Source organism: Nomascus leucogenys, chromosome 1a (genome assembly GCF_006542625.1).
Source record: "Nomascus leucogenys isolate Asia chromosome 1a, Asia_NLE_v1, whole genome shotgun sequence".
In the NCBI taxonomy this organism is placed as follows: Eukaryota; Metazoa; Chordata; class Mammalia; order Primates; family Hylobatidae; genus Nomascus; species Nomascus leucogenys.
In genome coordinates, this window is record NC_044381.1 from 33,974,053 (window position 1) to 33,996,264 (window position 22,212).

The window sequence follows — 22,212 nt, forward strand, 5'->3', positions numbered from 1 at the left end:
TCCACACTCAAGAAGTTTTGGATTTAGGAGCATTTCAGTTTTCGGATTTTTGGATTAGGGATGCTCAACATGGAGCAGCTAGGTTCGGTGGGCTCTGTTTAACTCTGCATAGTAGGCCTGAAAAGTGCAAACGAGGCCGTGGCTTCAAACTGGACTCTATGTTCTGACCCAGAGGCCCTGGCCTCTCAACCTCCCCTCTCCTTGCTACCTGCTCACTTGAGTTGGAGGTGACCACAGAGAGAAAGCACTCCATCCCTACTGCTCTCCCTGGCTGAGAATGTGAGCCAGCCTGCAGGCTTCACGCTAGCTGAGAAAATGGACTCTGCTCCTGCTCGGCAAACCTTGCTCACCTATCACCACATCAGAGCACGCAGGTCCCAGGGAGGGCCTAAGCCACATGTGCCAGCTGAATTTACTAAATGCTCTACTTTGGGGGGATTTATTGAACACATGCCCAGCCTGTAATAAAGGTGTTCTCCATTTTGCTGAAAATCCTTGTATGAATTCTCCATAAGCCAGAAACTTGGAGGGGAAGAAGAATGGGTTGCATCAAACCCACCTTGAACCCCTGATACATTTTTGATGCCATGACTCATATCTAATATGACAGACACAGAGGGATTAAATTTGAAAACAAGTACCCGCAATGAGATCAAGGCTCTTGCTGCCACCATGGCAGCTGACTGGAGAAGCTACATGAACCTGGGCAATTCGCCCTGACTTACGCAGCTGGTCACAGCAACTGTTATTGTGATGTCAGATGGAGTAATGCACAGCTTTGTCTGTAATCCTCAGGTGCTCAACAAAAAATGAGATTAGAAAATGATAATCCATTCTAATAATCAGAAGTCGCCTTTCTTTGGACCACACAAACAGAAACAAACAGAAATCCGGCCTTGAGCAAAGACACAGATGGGAAAGAAGCTTTCACAATGGCCTTAGATCTGCAAGGCAGTTCTGCTTCCCAAGGACTTTCGCATCTTGGTGGAGATGGCAAGGCACCTGCTACAGCCAGAAAAGGGTCCCTTCAAAGGAGCCTTCTTCACGCATATGTAGGAGCCACAACGGCTGGAATGGGCAGACCTCTAGTGGGGGAGCTTCTGGAGTATGGGCATAGTTCCTTTTTGTTCCTCAGCCACACTGAGGGATGAGTAGTGAAGGCTGTCAGAGGACAGATAGAAGCATCAGGAGAGGGCTGTCTTAGAACAGTCTTATATTTCCTGCCCCAGTGACTGGCACCACTTGCGACTTGCCCAACTCAAAAACGGCAGTCATTTGTTCCCATCACAACCTACAGTCAAGCTGACCCCTCCATAGCTCAGTTACCACTTTACGTCAGGTACTCCTCTTACCTGGAAAAATTCAAGGCCCCTACCAACTGGTCCGTCTGCCTCTGGTCTATTAACAGGACATCCTTTAAAATCTCTCAATGGCTCTCTATGGCCTTTGAAATAAATCTTAGAACACCCTCATACAATCTCTCTAGCTGCATCTTGCCTTGAATTCTATTCTTGACTCAAATGGCCTTCAAATGCCAAGTTAAGCAACACTTTCTCTAATTTTCCCTGACAGCATTTCCCCAGATTGTGAGATATTTTTCCTCTATGTTCCCCTATCATCCTTTCTGAAATCTGAGCATGATGTGTCCATCTCCTCCACCAAGGGAAAAGTTCCTTAAGCATAGCGACCGTATTTTTCATCTCTGGATTCATGATACAGACGGCTAGCACATGGGAGGCTCTCCAAGTGCTGGTGACCCAGAGATGAGTAAAATGCAGTCCCTGACCTTAAGAAGCACAGTCTAATCTAGAAGACAGTTACACAAATAAACTGCAATACAGTGCAAGTGCTAGGGCAGATGCATAATCAAAATGCTCTATAAACAGCTTCCATCTCCGCAGTTCCATCATCTGATACATAGCATTAGTCACACTGCTGAATTTTTGCTTGTCTCCCAGAACTGTGAGCCTGAGATATGGGATAGGAAAGGGTGGGGAAGAAGAAACTTTCATTCATCTTTGAATCCTCAGTGCCTCACAGAATCTGTGTGTGTGTGTGTGTGTGTATGTGAAATATATTTATATATTATATATACACACACACACACATATATATATTAAAAATATGGAATAGTCATGCCCTTCCTAGGGGATGAAGGGACCAGGGAAAGCTAAAATTAGGGAATTGACATTCTCAGTGAACTTGAAGGGCATCTCTCAGAATGAAAGGGAAAAATGGTGCTCCAAGACATACAGCATGGGCAAAGGCATCAAGTGGCAGAGCATTTGGGGAGGGCCTTTTGACAAAAGTGGTTGATTTTAGGAAGATGCCCAAAGTAAAGTTGAACTGTGAGGATATTCTGCCACTCCAGTCTACCCTCTTAGGGATCCTTGGATGTCCTAAGAGATGCACAGTGAAGTGGTTATCCTAGATCTCCTAGCCACTGCTTATGAAATACAATGATGGATTCTGACCTGGGAAGGACAACTATAAATCCTGAGACAACATAATTCAGAGGTGGCCACAAGAACAACACACAAAATTTAGCATGAAGCTTTTTCATTTTTTATTCACTACAAACCAGGGACTACCATGCCCCAAATTCAAACAGAATTGAGGATGAGACCCCTACTCTATCCTGTCTACTCTGCAGAAGAGCCTGAGTAGCTCCATGCCCCCTGATGTCTATAGATGCTACACTGTTCTGTCTCAGAACAAGGAATCTTGCCAGTGGTTTTATTTGAAAACGCTGTTTAAAATGTGGTATGTATAATTTCTAAAATACAGATGAATAAGTAAAATAATGTGTCCTTGTTATCTGAAACTTTTAAAATAGGAACACTGACTAGAAATATTCCTTATATCAAGGAATATTTGTATCTCGCCAATTTGGGAATCATGATCTATAATTTTCTTAGCAGGGTTCAATAAAAGAAGCTATAGTAAACATGTCTCAGAAGAAAAATGAGCCCAATGATTTCATGTAATGGAAATGCACAGTTAACAATGGTTCTGTGGAATATTTTACATAACATGACCCTTGCTTTTTGGCTGATAGAATCACAATGAACTGCAGGTCTTGGTCTAAACCAAACCCTTTAATGTGCATGGAAGGCAAAGAATGAAATCAAAATGTTTTGTATTTTTATCTCGATTTGTATTTTTAACCTATGGAGGCTTCAGGGAATTCACACACACACACATACACACATACACCACAAGTACACTTTCAGCAAGCTGAATGTACTTTTTTTTTTTTTTTTTTTTTTTTGAGAAGGAGTCTCGTTCTGTTGCCCAGGCTGGAGTGCAGTGGCATTACCTCGGCTCGCTGCAACCTCCACCTCTCGGGTTCAAGTGATTCTCCTGCCTCAGCCTCCCAAGTAGCTGGGATTGCAGGTGCACACCACCACGCCCAGCTAATTTTTGTATTTTTAGTAGAGACAGGGTTTCACCATGTTGGCCAGGCTGGTTTTGAACTTAAGTGATCCGCCCGACTTGGCCTCCCAAAGTGCTGGGATTACAGGCATGAACTACCACCCCCAGCCTTGAATTTTCATGTACTTTGTTGTTTGCCCTGCCTCTCTAACCTGTAAGCTAGAATCAGGCTATCACCCACTCAGAGGAAAGACCTGGATCATCGCGTGCCGGAGACAGACTTGCAACCCCCTACTCTATCCTGTCTACTCTGCAGAAGAGCCTGAGTAGCTCCATGCCCCCTGGTGTCTATAGATGCTACACTGTTCTGTCTCAGAGCAAGGAATCTTGCCAGTGGTTTTATTTGAAAACGCTGTTTAAAATCTGGTATGTATAATTTCTAAAATACAGATGAATAAGTAAAATAATGTGTCCTTGTTATCTGAAACTTTTAAAATAGGAACACTGACTAGAAATATTCCTTATATCAAATGGGACGTGTGATTTTGCGGCCCATTATTTTTATATCAAGAAAATTAAGTTGAAGGAATAATAAATTATGAATGTAGAATTTGGGAATGTCTCAAATATGGGAAGAAATGTAGAGAAACAGCAGCAACATGGAGGGAAAATCCTAGTACCAAGAAAGCAGTACAAGGTTACAATAAACCTCCTGGGACATGAAACTGTTTAGTGTTTTGGGGTTGCACAAAGTCTACCATGATGAAGAGCTGACCAGGTTATAACTCCTTCCTCATCAAAATTCAAATACAGCTATTATGTGAAACGTTCCATAAAATGTCAAGTCTGGTTATATATGAATCAGTAAGCAAACTGACTCTACAAAAATTCCACGACAGTAATGTTTGCAGAAAAATATTTCAGGCCAATTGATATTTATTCTGCATAGGGCTAGAAAAAAGAAAAAGCTTGTAACTTCTTTACATTCACTGTTTGCATTATTAATAAAAATATTTATAGGACACTAATATCAAATGTTGTAATAACGTTTTCTTAAATTCATATTTATTATGGCTCTTAAGAAAATATGTGATTAGGCATCCAGGATCTTTCCAAAATGTCATAAAAACATTTTAAAATTATTCATTTGAAAGTGTTATCCAATGTTGTATACACTTTAGTTTTCAATATAAAAAGGTAACAACATGAACGACATATGATTTTATGTATTCATGCAGGGTGAAGAGGAAATGATGCTGAATCAGATTCCCAAACCCAAACATCTCAGTAACTGAGTCAAATATTTTAAAGCCGATTTATGTATGCCTGTGTGTATATGTGTACACTTATTATTTTAACTACCATATGATTATCCAAAAACTGATCTGAAAGTGAGAAAAAAAGTGGGACAGCTGATCGTTGTCCCAACTCTTCAAATTCAACAATTTCATCATTTCTTCTCTATTACAATACCATGCTACATTAAACATCCTACAAGTACAGAATCAGTATTACCATTTCTTTCTTTTTTTTTTTTTTTTTTTTGAGGCGGAGTCTCGCTCTGTCGCCCAGGCTGGAGTGCAGTGGCGCGATCTCCGCTCACTGCAAGCTCCGCCTCCCAGGTTCAAGCAATTCTCCTGCCTCAGCCTCCCAAGTAGCTGGGACTACAGGAGCCCGCCAACGTGCCCGGCTAATTTTTTGTATTTTTAGTAGAGATGGGGTTTCACCGTGCTAGCCAGGATGGTCTCGATCTCCTGACCTCGTGATCCACCCGCCTCGGCCTCCCAAAGTGCTGGGATAACAGGTGTGAGCCACCGCACCCGGCCTATTTCTTTCTTTCTTCAGCAACAATAGACATTGTTCTACTTCTTGGATTCGAGGATCTAAAGCTAAAAGATAAGGGGAATCTGGCTTCCTCCCAAAGCAGCTATGATGAACTCCTATCAACACTGTTTTGGACAGCTGGACCCTGAAGGGTACACTCAGGAAAACAGGAATATTTGTGGTCATTTCCAAACCCAATGCATCAGGGCCGACTTTAGAAATATAGTCACAATTTTATGCCTCATACTGCTCAAACAAATGTAGTGCTATAGTCCACCAAAGATCTTAATCAAAAGGAGATTAGAAAGGGTCTGGTCAGGGATCATTTTGAGACCCAACTAAAACCCAAGATTTAGTTAGTCTGATGAAAAAGTGGTCACCCAAACATTTATTTATTTTTCACTCTTGATTCTGTGAAAAGGCTTCTGAAGACCAGCTTTAGTTTCTCTCCAACCTAGGACCTTACTGATAGGGCTTTTTCAGAAGGTGTAACTCTTTCAATTCTGTTTTGGAGGAACTGGTGAGGCTTGTTTTCTCTGGGTGTGCTTCTTGTTCCCCCAGAATGTGTACCATTTCCTTTGATAATCACAACAGTCCTCTGAGGCGGGCAGCAGAGGCCAACCCTCTCTATTTTTACTGATGAGAATAAGCAGATGACTTGCCCAGGCTTATAAGTAAAGCTATGATACTAGAGCCAAATGCTCAAGTCCAAAACTTCAATTTTTTAATGTGAAAGCATCAAAAAAGGGGTGTGACTGCTAATTTACTAACAAATCTGTTGATCTGAACATCTGGATGATATAACCCACACGAGTTATTCCCCTTTGAGGCTGGCCACAATATTAATGCTAACCAATATTTAGAGTTCTCTTGCAAATGATGGCCGCAAAGTTGCCCTTACCAAACACGTAACTGGCCCAACCTAGGAAACTATTTTTCTGGTGGACAAGAGAAAGGAACTAAAAAATCCACAGCTGCTGTGAGAAACAGTGACAATAATATTTATATTATCTTCAAGATTTTAAATATAAGAAAAAACATACATTTATGTTTTCCTACATGGCACAGAAATGTAGATGACTACACTATTCAAACTAAAACTGCTTGATTAGGAGATTCATATTTAGGATATACTTAATTCCTCTTTACGATGAGTGCTTTAAATCTAACAAAAGAGATTCATCATCCTCTACTTTCACCTGCGATTTAAAAGTAACTTTTAAAGGCTCAGGGGTGGGGATTTCCCTTCCTTCATGGGCAGGATACACTGGCCTGGCTGCCTCGTGTTCTGGTTCACTGAGCTCATCAGAGTAGAGCTCACTGATGGGGCCCAGAGACTCGCTCCTGGCAATGATGTCCACGCCCATCTCCCTAGCACATTCCTCACCTTCAGCCACTGTTCGGTCCTTACCTTTCCTGAGGCTGCGCATCTTAAAAGCTTCCTTTGAGGGAGCTGCATTAGAAATAGATTTCTTAAACCTCTCCCCTGACTGTCTCAGCCTCTCTCCTGACTGCCTTAGCCTCTCTCTCCTCTCCGGGGTCACTATTCTAGTTCTAATTCTATTCACTTTCTTGTCAAGATTCTGCCGTGTCTTCTGCATGTTTTCTTTGGAAAATGCCTTCTTGATATTATCAATGCGCTCCTTGCCTGACTTCCTAAGCCTGGCAGATCTGCTTTCTTCAACATAATATTCTTCATCCGAAGAGAGATCTATTGGGGGATCAAAGATATCATCATCATCCTCTTCTTGATTCTCAGTTAGGTTTCTGTCTTTAACAACAGACAGGGAGGTCGGACACCGAAACTTCTCCTGAAGGAGAGAAAAAACAAAGCATATTAGTGCTTCCTTTGCACTATAGATCAGCTCTTTTACCTTCTGGCCATGCCTTGTAAATCTTCTCCATGGGCTGTTTATCCTCTGCCCGCTCCTTAAATGTTACCATTTCTTAGGGTTTCTCTTACCTTGGCCCTTTCCTCTTCTTCATCTCCCAGGCTCACCCTGGGCAACCTTAACCACTTCATTTTTCAGATCCAATTGTAAGTAAACTCACATGTATTTTATCTTCACTTTCCTTCTCTCCTAAGATGAAGACACGTGTGAATGATGGGCAGACTGCTCCACAGTTTGAGGTTACACAGTCATCTTGAAATAAGCAAGTCTAAAAATCAAGGCCCATCCACCTCTCCATTTCTACTTCTTTCCCTGTACCTCTCAGCACTAACACCCATCCAGGTGCCAAATAAGACAGAAACTCCTGAATCATAATCCCAAATATTTCCTCTCCTTCTCATTCCATATCCAACCAGTCACCAAGCTTTGTTGATAATACTGCCTAACAACTTGTCTGTTCCCTCCTCCTTCTTCATTCTCTCTACCAATGTCTTGATTCTGGCCCGTTATCTCAGTCCTGAACTTGCGCAATGCCTCCTCACTGATCCTTCTACCTCCAGAACATCACCTAAGTATTTTCTGAGAATATTACTAAAGCATAGCTTTGATCACATCTTTTCTCTGCTTTAAACTTTGGAGAGCTCATCAATACTCAACGAAGAGTTCAAATTCTTCAGTATGATTAGAAGGCTCCTCAGCCTTAGCTAAACCTACTTTCCCACTCTTCCAGCCCAGAAACATACAATCACTCTCAATTCCTCAAGCACAAGATGTTTTCATCCCTCTACGCCTATGTATATGTGATTTCTGGTATCTTCTTTTTTTCATAAAGACGGGGTCTCACTACATTACTCAGGCTGGACTCGAACTCCGAGACTCAAGGAATCCTCCTGCTTCAGTCTCCCAAGTAGCTGGGACTACAGGCACATGTTACCATACCCAGAAGTTTCTGACATCTTAGGTCCCCTTTCACCTCTTTTTGGCTTTGTAAATGAAATCTTTCTTCAATAATCAATTCAAGTGTCCCCAACTTCCTCAAGTGGCTAACTCTATCCCAAATTTACACACACATACCTCTGTTTATAACATTTATCACAGTTTGAATTGAAGCTTCACTAAAGAATATGTGTCTCCCAGAGGTCTTCTCCAGATTCCTTGAAAGCAGAGATCATGTGTCTTATTGATGTTTTATGCCCAGCATCTATCAGAGTGTCTTGCACATAGTAGGCATACTCAATAAATGATTATTGGATCAAACAGGTGTACACCTTCCTTCAACAAAGTTATTAAGCACCACCACGAACCAGTAAATTTTCTGGTTATAGAAACTGTGAAGCTTCTTTGAAGACAAAAGAGTGAAAGAGCTTATATTCTCAGAGAGGGACAAACGAGTAAAATCTATATAGCATGTTAGACGGCAAGATAAACACTAAGGTGAGAACTAAAAGCAGGGAAGGGGAATATGTAGTGACAAGGAAGGTGCTGTTTGAACTACAGTGGTCAGAAAGGCCTCACTCATACAGTGACATCTGAGCCTAGACCTGAAGGCTGTGTATAGATCTGGGAAGAACAGAGAAACAGTGGGGAGGGCCGTGTGGTGACAGCAGAGTGATGAAAGGGCAAGAAGGGGAGGCAAGAGGGTAAGAGAGATAGCAGGTGGCCCAGGTCATGCAATGCTCTGTATCCAATGGCGAGGTCTGAGCATAAGAGGAAGTCTAAAAGCCTTGCAGGAAGCCGGGTGCAGTGGCTCATGCCTGTAATCTCAGCACTCTGGAAAGCTGAGGCAGGGGGATCACCTGAGGTCAGGAGTTCAAGACCAGCCTGGCCTCATGGCAAAATAGTCTCTACTAAAAATACAAAAATTAGCCGGGTGTGGTAGGACATGCCTGTAATCCCATCTACTCGGGAGGCTGAGGCAGGAGAATCACTTGAACCCTGGAGGCGGAGGTTGCAGTGAGCTGAGATTGTGCCACTGCCCTCCAGCCTGGGCGACAGAGCAAGTCTCTGTCTAAAAAAATAAATGAATGAATGAATGAATAAATAAATGGCTTGCAGGAGAGTAGTGCCAGGATTTGACCCACATTATAAAAGCATCACTCTGTTGAAAACAGGGTGTAGGGGCAAGAAAAGAAGCAGGGAGAACAGGTGGAGAACACTGAGGCAAGGGAGCACTGGATAAGGGTGCTGACAGGGTGGGGGTGAGAAGCAGTCTGATTTGGAGCTGCTTTGAAGGTAGGAGCCAAAAGATTTGCCACTGGATTTGGATGTGGAATGCCAGAGTGTCAAGAACGATCCTCAAGTACATGGCCTGAGCAGATGAAAGATAGATCTGCCATTAATTGAGATGGGGGAGACAGCAGGAGGAAGAGACTGGAGGGGAAGGATGGGATCTGAACACGCTGTCTTGGAGACACCCACTAGCCATGCAGGCAGAGGCACTGAGCAGGCAGCTGAGTAGATGAGTCTGGAACTCAGAAGAGAGGGCTGGGCTAGACACCCAAATTTAGGAGTCACTGATGTAAAGATGGAATTAAAGTCATGAGACCAGATGAAAGAGATCACCAAGAAACTGAGTGAATGGGTCTATGCTCTGTTTTACTCAAAACTCCTTGGCACCAAGGTGTGTTTCAGAATTCAGAATATTTCATACTTTGGAAATAATATGATTTATTACATAACATTCCCAGCAAGATCTTGGAAGAAACATTTCTGTGGCAAAAAAAAAATATGAATATTCACAGTAAGTTGGGATAAAAGCTAGAAACAGCCTCCTGCTACTTTAGGTCAGGTTTTTCCACTGAATAATTTCAGGTCAAGTTAGGTCTTGCTGTCAAACATGTTATTAAAAATATTTTAAAGAATTTTTTAATATGGGTGCTACAGAGCATGGATTTTGGACTGGTAGAAGGAAGAAATGAGAAAAGAAAAAAAAAGGACAAATATCAGCCAGTGAGGCAGGGGGAACTCCCAAAGAGAGTAGTAACCCCACAAGTCAAGAGGAAAGAAGTTTCAAGGAGAAAGGGAGGGGCTGGACGTGGTGGCTCATGCCTATAATCCCAACATTTTGGGAGGCTGAGGTGGGAGGGTCACTTGAGGCCAAGACGAGCCCAGGCAACAAAGTGAGACCTCATCTCTAAGAAAATTTTAAAGTGTAGCCAGGCAAGGTGATGTGCACCTGTAGTCCCTGCTACTTGGAAGGCTGAAGAAGGAAGATTGCTTTCCCCCAGCAGTTGGAGGCTGCAGTGAGCTATGATTGTACCATAGAACTCTAGCCTGGGCAACAGACCAAGACCCTGTCTCTATAAAAGAGAGAGAGAGAGAGGAGGTCCAATCATGTCAAATGTGTCAAAAGAATAAGGATGAGAATTGGATGTAGGACATGACACACACTGGAAACCTTGCGAGCCCGCCCAACCACAGCAGCTAGAGGAACCCAACTGAATAGGGAGCATTTCTCAAACTAAACAGACAAAAGTTGAAACATCATGAGATTTTTAACTGAACCATGAGTTAAAATTTCTAAAAGAAACTGTGCCCCCACGTGAGATCCAGATTAAATCTATCCAATCAAAAAATATATAAATATATACAAAACACATTTATGCATATTCCAAAACCTATCAGCCTGATACTCAAGAAGATATCCCTGGAACCTTATTTCTTCGGATACTTATTTAAAATTAAATTCTTTGGCTATAGGATTAGAGAGTCTAGGAGCTAAAAAAGGCAGGGGTGGGCGTCTCATAGCTCTCTGATGAATCAGTTTGAAGCAGCGAAATTATTCGTCTCCTTTCCTGACACCTGCTGCAGGGAGTAGCTTCAGCAACACAATGTGGGTTGGCACGGCCTGAGAAGGTATAATTAGAAAACGAAAGAGCCAAAAGTTAATTACTGTTAGGTAGGGGAAAAAACACAATCTTGCTGCGAAGAAATCAGATATAGCTTAGCCCAGGAATCACATACCCTCCTTTAAATACACAACAAATAATATAAAATCAGGCTTTAAAGTAAAACAAAACAGGGGTAGAGTCAGAAAAAAGTACTTGTTATGTAGATCTATTAGTTGCAACTCCAGTGAGACAGAGATATCATGAGCTAATGGTGAATAGACTGTTACAATAATTGAAGATTATAGATGTTGAATTATAGTTGACTTCCAAATATAATTGTATCTTTTAATATAAAACTCCAGGTAAAAAGACCATTTTTGTAACAGAATGAATACTGTGCATCAGAGTACCGTGGGCTGGATTGAACATCAAACTAACATAGCTGTGGGATGTGAGGACGATTGGCTACAACATATCTGTTAACCCACTGATTGCCAGAGTTGATTCAGCTGATCTGGCTGGGCTAAGTGGGTGTCCCCTTCCTCCCTCATCGCTCCATGTGCGTCCCTCTCGAAGCCGCATGCTTGGTCGAAGAGGACGACCATCCACGATAGAGGAGGACTGGTCTTTGGTCAAGGGTATACGAGTAGCTGCGCTCCGCTGCTAGAACCTCCAAACAAGCTCTCAAAGTAATATAGCTAGGGAAATTTTGAATATACAAAAGTCTGAGGCTTAGTAGTGAAGATATAGTACGTTTGAAGAGAAATAATAAATGTATAAGAAATAGCAGGTAATTTTTACTATAGCTGAATTGCTTGGTTTCAAGTTAATTTTAGTAGAAGGGGCAATCTCAATATAACCATGTATATACCTTAACTATGATGATTAATTATAACTAATTTTAACTGCTAAGAATAACCATGTGACCATGTATACAGTGTTCTAACATCTAATGCATCTTTGAATCAGAGTTCTATGTCCATTATTCTTTTCTCTACAAGCTGTCCCATTATAAATGATAGCAATTACTTTTTGACGAACTGCTGCTACTCTGAACAACTTAATTATACAGAATCTTCATGGCATTATTTCTTACAAGAGAAGAGACGTGCCCTAAACTAGCACCCCTCAGTTGCTTTAAATAACTACAAGGGATCAAAGAAAGGAACAATTAGCAGTAAGTTACAGGGACTAAACAGGTGAATACAGAAACATCTTAAAGTTTAAAGAAGAGTTATGTCAATGAACAGAGTCAATGGAAACTTTTCAGAAACTTCTTTGCTCTTGCTTTTGTAAATCTTAATTGGCACTTAGTCCACTGCTTTGCACAAAAGTTCTCAGCAGTCGTGAATGCCAAATATGTTTCCTGGCCATGCGCCCATGCCAGTGGAGGGTAAGATATACCCACAATTCTGAACATCTTCAGAAGGCAAATCAAAGAATGGATACTACATTTCCCACTACATATACTAACACTGGAACTGGCCTCTGAAAATCAGGTGACTGATTTTTTTTTTCAATTTTTCAATTTTTTTTCTTAAGACAAGGTCTCACTGTCAACCAGGCTGGAGTGCAGTGGCACAATCATGGCTCACTGTAGCCTCAACCTCCCCACAGGTGACCCTCCCACCTCAGCCTCCTGAGTAGCAGGGAACACAGGCACGCGACAACACACCTGGTTAACTTTTCTATTTTTGTAGAGACAGCGTTTTGCCACATTGCCCAGGCTTTTTTTTTTTTTCCAAATTTTTAAGCCTATAGAAGGACCTCCAGGGACATGAAAGGAAAGGGAAATGATAAGGAACTTCAAATAGCATAGTCTGCCCTATCTACCTTTGAAATAAGCAACTCTTCACTGTCCTCCCTATTACTTTTCCTAAATAACCTACAGGCTATTAAAAACAGACCTAAAATACCACTCTACCATCCCAGTGTAACCTTATCAGTCAACAGAGGGCTATGGAGAATTGCCTAATGTGTAAAGAATGCCACGAGGAGTTATGGGCCACATCCCTAGTGTTTTACAAATTATCTTCTACATAATCCAACTGTGTTCCTATTTCATTTAGTTTATATTTTTCCAGTTTTTTTCCTATATACATAAGTACTCATTTTTAAAATACAGGTGTCATTTTAAAAAATAACACTTTATATGCATCAGTGAACATTCCTACACACATTCCTGATTTTATGCATAGAACAAATTCTTTGACATAAAATTTTGGGACCAAAAAGTTTGTGAATTTTTAAATTTCTTAACACATACTACCAAATCTGCCTTTCAAAAATGTTTTATCAATTAATATTTCTACCAACAGAATATGAAAGTGTTTTTTCCCAATCCTTAAATTAACTTCTGGGTATAGGTTTTAATAACTGCCAACATTTAAATAGGTGAAAGTAGAATTTTATTCTTGTGTTTTGTAAACTGCCTGATAATGACAGTTTCCCACTTTTCTACTGTGAAGGAATGTTCAACTTTTTTCCTTTTAACTGTAAGAGTTTTAAAAATATACCATAGATATTATGCATTTGCCATGAATATGTTCCTATTTCCAAAAATATGAGTGCCAAGCACAGAATAATATCGGAACTTAGCTCAATACACAATGCCACACACAAAATATTATATCACTTAAGTAAAAAGACTTTGTAATCAAACATAGGAAATTACTTATGTGACTCATATATTTGTATTACTATAACAATAAGAAAAATAATTGCCTCATTGTTCATTGGAAAATTGCTGTCATTGTGATCTGTATGTAAAAATTCCAATACACAAATCACATCCTGAAAAGTTTGTATCTACTCTTTAGGCCTTTCCAGGCTCTCCATATAAGCGAAAAAAACCACATTGTGGAGCTACTGGTTGTCAGTTTCTTCTTTTAGAGAACAAAGAAGTGTTTTAAACTAGAGGCTTCTGAGTCTTCTTCTAGTTCTAACATTTTCAAAGTCTATGAGAGGGCACCATGCTAATGAGGCTAATATGCTCAAAGGGCCTTACCAATATTAAGTTTCAAAGGCAAGAAATAGCCTAAGCTATGAGCCACAGTTCATATTACATGAAATGGTTGAGAAGCTCAAAATACCGAAATGATAGATAGTACTTTGGTTAACACAGAAATGGTTTTATCCTGAGATCGCTGCTAATACAGAACTCCATTGTATTAATATATACAATAGTTAAGATGTGACACTGGAAACCTCTGATATGACTTGTTGGCAATTAAAAGATGCAAGAGACTAGAACAAGCAAGCTGAACACAAGTGCAAGATTACCTGGAATATTACCACGCGGAATTTGTTTTTCTTCATTATTTCCTCTTGCTTGACTTCAACTTTTTTAACATGAATTTGTTGCTTCTCCACCCGGGCTTTCACATCTTTAATGTGAGCACTAACTTTTCGGGTTTTCTCAAACAACTTGTTAATTATATGCCCTGTATTTCTATGTGACTGTGAAAGCTTCAACAGGTCAATCTGGACGGATTTTATGGCATTTTCCATTTCCCTGTGTCTCTCTTCTATTCTCTTCTGGCTTGCCTGCACACTGTCCACGATGGAGGCTACTTTGTCCAGCACAGTCACAATGGTAAGAGCAGCATCTTGGTCTTCATCTTCTGTAACACTCGACAGGCGATTCTGGTGGATTTTATCAGCATTTGAAGCAGACCCATTATGTTCCATTTTATTTATTTCTCAGCGTAAGATGTCCTGACCACAATCAATTCTGGCACTTGGAGTGAAAAGTCAGCTTGATAACAGGCAACAGGGTTGTTTAAAGAGTTGGAAACCCCACCCCTGGAGAATGGTCAAGTATTTATAACTACAAATACCCATATGTGACTGTTCTGCAATCTGAACCTTTGCAAAGCACTGGGGACTGTTCCAAACATGCTTGCTGACTGACTAAGGGACTCAAATAAGACTGTGTGGGTAGAAGAGGAAAGCTTTTTTAAAAAGTTCACTAAAGCCACCATGTAACTAATATTAAACCTAGAAGCTAAATGATCCAAAAAGCAAACTCCAAATGTTGGGTAAAGCTTTTGCCTTTAGATAATTTCAATCAGTATTTGTAACAGTAAAGGGGAATTCTGAACCAAAATCTGCTTTTTCTACTAATTTCACATATTAAATATACTGAAACACCAATATCAAAAAATTTAGTAAATAAACACACCAAAACAGAGGCCATATAGTGAAAACATTATATTATAACATGCTTTTCCAAACAAAATATTAAAATGAATAATTTTTAACATATTCTTTAAATTCTACATGCATACTTTTGAATATCTAAACTACATGTTAAACAGCTGAATACATTCTACTCACACTTCAGATCTTTAAACACCAACAATGTATGAATATTAATCTATTACTACAGGACAAATTTGGATAGAGGTCTTGGATAAATTTTAAGCTCACTTTAAGAGCACCAATCATTAACAATCATTTTTGTATTTTATTCACAAACACTGATACGATTTGTTTATTTATGTTAAAACATATTTTATTTAAAAATGAATGTGTATTAAAGTAGTTTAACTGGTAGAGTAGGCTTTATTCCAATCTGTTTGTTAAACAGCCTATTTTCACAATATCTAAATCTACTTTTCATTGATCTGTTCCATCATTACTAACACACTTGTTCAAATTTTTAGAATTACTTTTTCAAAGGGAGGAATAATCAAATTCCCCAGTCCATATATCTTATAAATATTTTACACCTAACACACACAGCTTTACAGTTCATGCGATAGGCAGTGTCTAAAAAATCAGTTACTAAATCTCAAAAACATTTAAATATCTATTTAAACACAGTGTCTTCTAGATTTTTTTTGTAAGAAAAGTAATCTGTAAACATCTTTACCTTTAGTTCATGCTTGGTCATTTGTTGTGGTCATTGTGGAAGAAGTGGATACGACTTTATAACCATTTGTGAAGTAGTCCATCTTTGCAAAAATATTACATTCCATGGGTAAAGAACAAGTCTTAGAATTACCATGTGGTACAAATTTGTGAAAGCAATTTCTGTATTTAAAAACATAAAACAAAGACTACTAAACAGTCCAAAACTGTCGTAGCTGAATATTCTAAATACGAGCCAACAGTACTACACTAAAAATGTCCAAAAATAAGGCCTCTGAAATAAATATTTCCATTCTTTAAAAAAAGACATAATAAATGTACATCACATGGTCAGTGTACATATAAAAGTCATCAGCTTAAACCATTCTGGATGACGTATCTGAAGTAAAATGACCTAGGTTTTGCTTCTGTCGACGTCCTCTATTGTTTTTGGGGCATTTTCTGTTGCATTAAAAAAAGAGAGAAAAATATTGTTTTGATGATTTTGTTCAGGATATTTCAAATGTTTCCAAAGTAATACACATTTTGCACATAAAGCCACATTGCAAGCAATTACATGAAAGAGAAATGAGATGGTATCTGTTGCAAGACAAGATGAAGATGAACACAATTCAGACTGCTACCTCCTCTACAAACCTGGGAGCTGAGAGGATTAGATATGTAACACAGGTACTGGCACCAGCAAAACTCATTCCCAGTGTCTATGCTACTATGTATGCATCCCTGACAGATATCCCACCCTTTCTCCAGCCTAGAAACTCCCTAGTCACAGTGACTGATAACATGAAACCCCTGACAGGAGAAAGGACTCTGGCCTATGTACTTTCCCTGAGCATTATGAGAAGACAGCTCTAAAATGACAAGAACAGCTTAGATGAAGGGAGAAATCAGGAAGAAGTGTGCTTATTAACCTCAGCTATGAATACATAAGAGTGTCTACTGATTTTAGACAATGACTCAAAAGAAGCTGTCCACACCCTCCTGGGGCAAACCACAGAAGCCCATAAGGAACTGCCACACTGAGGATGCAGGACATTCTTTAACTCTGCTCTCATTTTACCACATTTCTCAACAGCAGTACAAATCTCACTGTGTTGGAACTGCTCTTGTGCCTACACACTAGATTGCAAACACAAGGTGCTGTGCTATGCAATGTGGAATAAGGGGGCTTAGATGAATTCTGGGCTCTGCTAATAACTAACTGTGCAACCTCAATTCTCCTATATGTAAAAAATAAATTAGGAGTTGGACTAGCTTCCAAAATCTCTGCCAGCAAGAAATTTACAACCTATGGAAAGAAAGTCTTATAACAATGAGTACTCCTCATTTTGTTCAATTTCAAAGAGTACAGCTTTGCCTTGACTTAAAAGTGTTGACAATACTTCCATTTTGTATATGATTTTACCTCGCTAATCCTCATTCTAAAAGTATGAGGTAGACAGAGTTGGAATCATCTCCATTTCATAAATGAGAAAACTAGCTGACAGGTCACGCAACCCTCTTTTACTGTCACTAACTCACCATGACCTTGGAAAAGTTCCAATTTCCTAGTGCCAGGGTTTTTAAATCTATAAAATCAGGGCGTTTAGTTAAGGTGATGTTCAAGGTTCCTGACAATCTGTCACTCTATGAGTCTGAAAATATGAAAGGAGATTCCAAGAAGAAAAGAAGAAAAATTGACTCATGCAGTCTTGATAAACAGATCAGTGGGAACATCCTTTTAAAGAAGATTCCTCCCATGTGACAGCCACCATGGTATATGTCAACAGCTGTCTCATAATGGACTGTGTGGGAGAGATACTTTAAAATTCAATGGAAATAAATCCAAGTACATAAATATTCTAAATCCAAGATAGCAAGACATTCTAGGGGAGGAAATACCATAACAAAAAGACAGGCCTCCAGGAGAAATCTGTGATGAATTCAATGAGATGACTACTTCAATCGTAGAGACAGTGGGCAGTAAAGACACTGTGACATAGTTAGAAATACACTGTGATGTCTAAGTGGCTGTGAGGGCAACAAGGAGGGATCTGGAGTATAAACCAGAGGGTACCTACTTCAAAACTGCCTGCCAGGTAATTTTAATTGAGTAGTTGAGCATTATAGCACTGAAAGACAGAGTTGGGTAAAAGACTGTTGTAAGGGGGCTTTCCTAGCTCTAGGACCTTAGACCGAGGTACTTCTTATCTCAGGGCTTCAGTTTCCCAACTTCTCTAAATGAAGGGGTTGAACTCAGAGTTGTTTCTCATTGACTCTGACATCCTTTGATCCTCTTAAAAATGGCACTATCTGGCTGGGCACAATCCCAGCACTTTGCGAGACCGAGGCAGGTGGATCACTTGAGCCTAGGAGTTGAAGACCAGCCTCGGCAACATGGCCAAACCCAGCCTCTACAAAAAAAAAACACAAAAATTAGCCAGGCATGGTGGCTCATGCCTGTAGTCTCAAGCTACTCGGGAGGTTGAGGTAAGCCCAGGAGGTGGAGGTTGCAAGGATCCAAGATCGTGCCACTGCACTCCAGCCTGAATGACAGAGTGAGACCCTGTCTCAAATAAAGGCACTATCTCCAGGCCTCAAACATCTTCCCTTACTTTACCTTAATTTTCCTTCTGCCTTCCAAATCATTTATTACCTCACTCCTATTTAACTCTAATAATGACTTAAATGGTCTTCCCCCTACCTCACATGTTCACTACTCCAATGAATTTTTCAGATGACTCATTAATAGTCTGAAAAATATGGTTTATACCAAGTCCTTCTCCTGCTCAAAAACCCTAAACTGCTACAAAATCAAGTTTGAACCCTGCTCCCATGCAATGGTCATACTGGGCAAACATGTTTCCCAAGATGACTCAACATGGAACCTTTCAGTGTAAAGAAGAATTAATGGGAATCAAACTGAATCCAAATCCAGACAATTCCACTTACTAGTCGGATGACCACAGGCAAATTACTTAACCTCTGAGTCTATATTAAATGGCTACAGCCAGTCCTGCTGTTAAATGTTTTTTCTCTATCTTCTCTTTCTGTTATCATTATTTGTTACATGATTATGTCCCTACTTTGATCTACCGTCCAATTTTATATTCAGTAGTCTTGCCTAATGGCAGATCATCTGTTCTGTGAAATAAAGCACACTGACTTTAGTGCCTAGGTGTTATGAAAAATATCTGTTACTTGGAGAACTTTTTTTTTTTTATCATTTCTAGATTTATCATTTCAGCTCCAGATGGCTGAGACTACTGAAGGTCTGGCTTCTATCCAGACCTTGGATAGAAGGGCCACAAATCCATTATGGCCTGCCAATATCTGTATTTGATATGCTTCAACCCTCTGCCCAGAATAATGCAGGGAAGTGGGAAATGATGCTTATGAGACTTCTGAACTGAAGCTTAAAGAAAGAGGTAAGCAGGAAGAAAAGACATTAGACTGGGAAGCACAAAGACAACACGAACTTGCTGTATTTACTCTGACTTTTCTCAGGTCCAGTTCAGTCTGACTTATGTATTTCTACTCAGTTTAGAAAAGACCCATTTTATGCCACTGCGCTCCAAATAAGTCATTTAATTTATGACAAATGATTTTATTTATAATAGAGAATTTTAAAGCTTATTACTTATCACTGCAATCCAGAAAATGAAGTAATGCTAACACAATGATATCACAATAAAACTATCTTCAGCCTCTGATTTCTTCCTTTCTTACTATACTAACTGTGAGTAAAGTACATTCTTAGGGCATAAAACACCTTGCAGTTGTGCAGGGCTTAAAAATTTTCTGCATGGATCTTCCATGCCTGTGCAGATCATTCTAGAAAATCTGAGCCAGTCACGGTGGTTCACGCCTATAGTCTCAGCTACTCTGGAGGACCACTTGAGCCCAGGAATTCGAGGCTGCAGTGAGCTTTAATTGCTACTGCACTCCAGCCTGGGCAACAGAGTGAGGCCCTGTCTCTTAAAAAAAAAAAAAAAGATTGCTACTAACATTATTTTCCCAGAATGCAGTGCTCAAAGACTGTATACAATTCTCAGATCCCTAAAGTCCTTTATCTCATTGACTGTTCTCACTCCCTCTCTGCTTGTCGCCCAGATATACCTGTAAGACTGGGAATTAGTCCTTGCTCGTATTCTAAAGAAGAAGGATAGGGAGAGACCACTGAAAACCTCAGGGAACTGATCATAAGATTTTTCCTAATAGACTGGTGGCCTCAAAGCATCTATAAATAAACAGCTGCCTGCCTCTAATTTAAAGCTGATATTTCTTACATCATTACCTACCTTGTTATGCACATTACAATTGCTACTATGATGGCGATCTGTACAGCTCCAATAATTGCTGCAATAAGAACATGAGTGAGCTTTTGCCTACTTGGCACTACATAGAGAATACTAAAGTCTGTCTTTTCACAGTGCTGTCCAGTGTAGCCGGATTCACATCTGAAAAGGAAAAATATATATATTCCTATGAAAATTACAAATTTTGATATTCCCAAGCTTTTACATTAAAAAATACAAAATAGTAATAAAATTTAAACAGGAATAGGAAATCAAGCACTTTCCTACCATCTGGGGGAAAAATGTCATTTGTATATTTCCCTACTGTCTTTTTGATATGCCTACATGGTGCTTCTTTTACCTAAGTTATATCACATTAATTTTAAAGTTGCTGAATATTGTTAATATATATCTTTTTTGTTATTGTTGCTTTTGCTTTTGGTGTCATATCTAAGAAATTATTGCCTAATCTAAAGCCACAAAGATTTACTCCTTTTTTTCACTTTTTAAATTAAATTTGCTTAAAAATTGACAAATAAAATTACGTATATTTATCATGTACAACAGGGATCCTCCCCAACTCTCAGGCCATGGACAGATATTGGTCCATGGCCTGTTAGGAACCAGGCCACACAGCAGGAGGTGAGTGGTGGGCAAGTAAGCAAAGCTTCTCTGTATTTACAGCCACTCCCCATCACCCACATTACCACCCAAGCTCCGCCTCCTGTCAGATCAGCACTGGCATTAGATTCTCATAGGAGCGCAAACCCTATTGTGAACTGTGCACACAAGGGATCTAGGTTGAGTGCTCCTTATGAGAATCTAATGCCTGAGGATCTGTCACCGTCTCCCATCACCCCCAGATGGGACTGCCTAACTGCAGGAAAAACAAGCTCAGAGCTCCCACCAATTCTACATTATGGTGAGTTGTATAATTATTTCATTAAGTATTACCATGTAATAATAATAGAAATAAAGTGCACAATAAATGTAATGCACTTGAATCATCCCCAAACCATCACCCCCACCCCCAATCCCCAGTCCATGGAAAAACTGTCTTCTACGAAACTAGTTCCTGGCAACAAAAAGGTTGGGGACTGCTGATGTACAACATGGTATTTGGAAATGTATAGACCTTGTGGAATGGCTAAATCAAGCTAATTAACATATGCATTACCTCATATAGTTATCATGTCTGTGGTGAGAACACTTAAAATCTACTCTCAGCATTTTTTTCAAAATAGATACATATAATTTCAAAATAGAAATATAATACTCCATCCAGTGACTATAATATAGCTAGCATATCTATTCCCAGTTCTAAGACATGTCAGTTATTTTCAATTTTTCACAATTATAAATTAAATGTGGTAAACATCTTGGTGAATATGCACTTTTCTATATTTAGTGTTATTCCTTAGGGCTAAGTATCTGAAAATTAGACTATTTAAAAAATAGGTATAAACATTTACAGTTCTCTGAACATAGCACCAAACTATATTCAAGACACTTTTCAGTGTATAAAATATAACACGTAAGATGCAAGGGGAAGATGAAAATAAGTTATTAATGACAGAAACAATGTCAAGCAGTCAAGGAGGTAAGCTGTAGGTGCTAATCTTAGAAATTATCTGAATTCCAATTAAAAGTAGATAAAAAGACAACTGCATCAGCTGATGATAATTTGACAGGGAGAAATATTTAAGACACTTAACAGACAATTTACATTTTTAAGCTGACAGCAGTGAAATGTATAAATTAGCCAGCCTTCAGTTAGAACTCATTAATAAAACATTTGAAGTATAAAAATAGTATTTATTAAAGTCCCACAACTCATTAAGAATTTGAGGCAGCTTATCACAAAGCACACATTAAAACAACAAAAAAGTAATGTGGGAGGAGGGAAACAGGGAAATGCAGGGGTGCTGCAAGTCTACCAATCCAGTCCCTGAGGTTCCTAGACACTTCCCAGTACATTTCACGTTGGGCTCTACACTTCCCAGCAAACAAAAAAAAACAAGCAGTGGGCAGGTATATGGATCATGGAAGAGAATTGAGAGCCTAGAAATAAACCCATACATCTATGGTCAATTGGTTTTGACAAGGGTACTAAGATAACTCAATGGGAAAAGAATTGTC

The 22,212-nt window shown here is 39.6% G+C and overlaps 2 protein-coding genes across 3 annotated transcripts in view; both read right to left on the reverse strand.

The window, feature by feature from the left end:
- Positions 1–639: 639 nt before the first annotated feature.
- The window catches only part of TMEFF1 (transmembrane protein with EGF like and two follistatin like domains 1), a 113,869-nt gene continuing 92,296 nt past the window's right edge, over positions 640–22,212 (reverse strand). Inside the window, exons 9-11 of one of the 2 annotated variants that reach the window (XR_004033458.1) lie at positions 20,077–20,235; positions 15,798–16,237; positions 640–1,161 (exon numbers count right to left, since the gene is read on the reverse strand). Coding sequence is in view for 1 of the 2 variants with exons in the window: in XM_030828536.1 (XP_030684396.1) it covers positions 16,153–16,237; positions 20,077–20,235 (244 nt within the window). In the remaining variant the exon portion in view is untranslated. Of the gene's footprint in view, positions 1,162–15,118; positions 16,238–20,076; positions 20,236–22,212 lie in introns of those variants that run through there. The other variant, XM_030828536.1, reaches the window with a different exon arrangement.
- CAVIN4 (caveolae associated protein 4) lies at positions 6,188–15,095 on the reverse strand. Its single transcript, XM_003260292.4, has 2 exons — positions 14,204–15,095; positions 6,188–7,010 (listed from the first exon to the last, which is right to left on the reverse strand). Exons 1-2 carry the CDS (start codon positions 14,609–14,611, stop codon positions 6,345–6,347), a joined length of 1,074 nt encoding a protein of 357 aa, XP_003260340.2. The 5' UTR covers positions 14,612–15,095; the 3' UTR covers positions 6,188–6,344.

Bases quoted from the DNA above. Each gene is read 5' to 3' on its own strand.
- CAVIN4 (XM_003260292.4), bottom strand. From the start codon at position 14,611: ATGGAACATAATGGGTCTGCTTCAAATGCTGATAAAATCCACCAGAAT. The intron at 7,011-14,203 runs GTAATCTTGCAC...TCTCTCCTTCAG, and splicing joins TCCGCGTGGTAATATTCCAG to GAGAAGTTTCGGTGTCCGAC.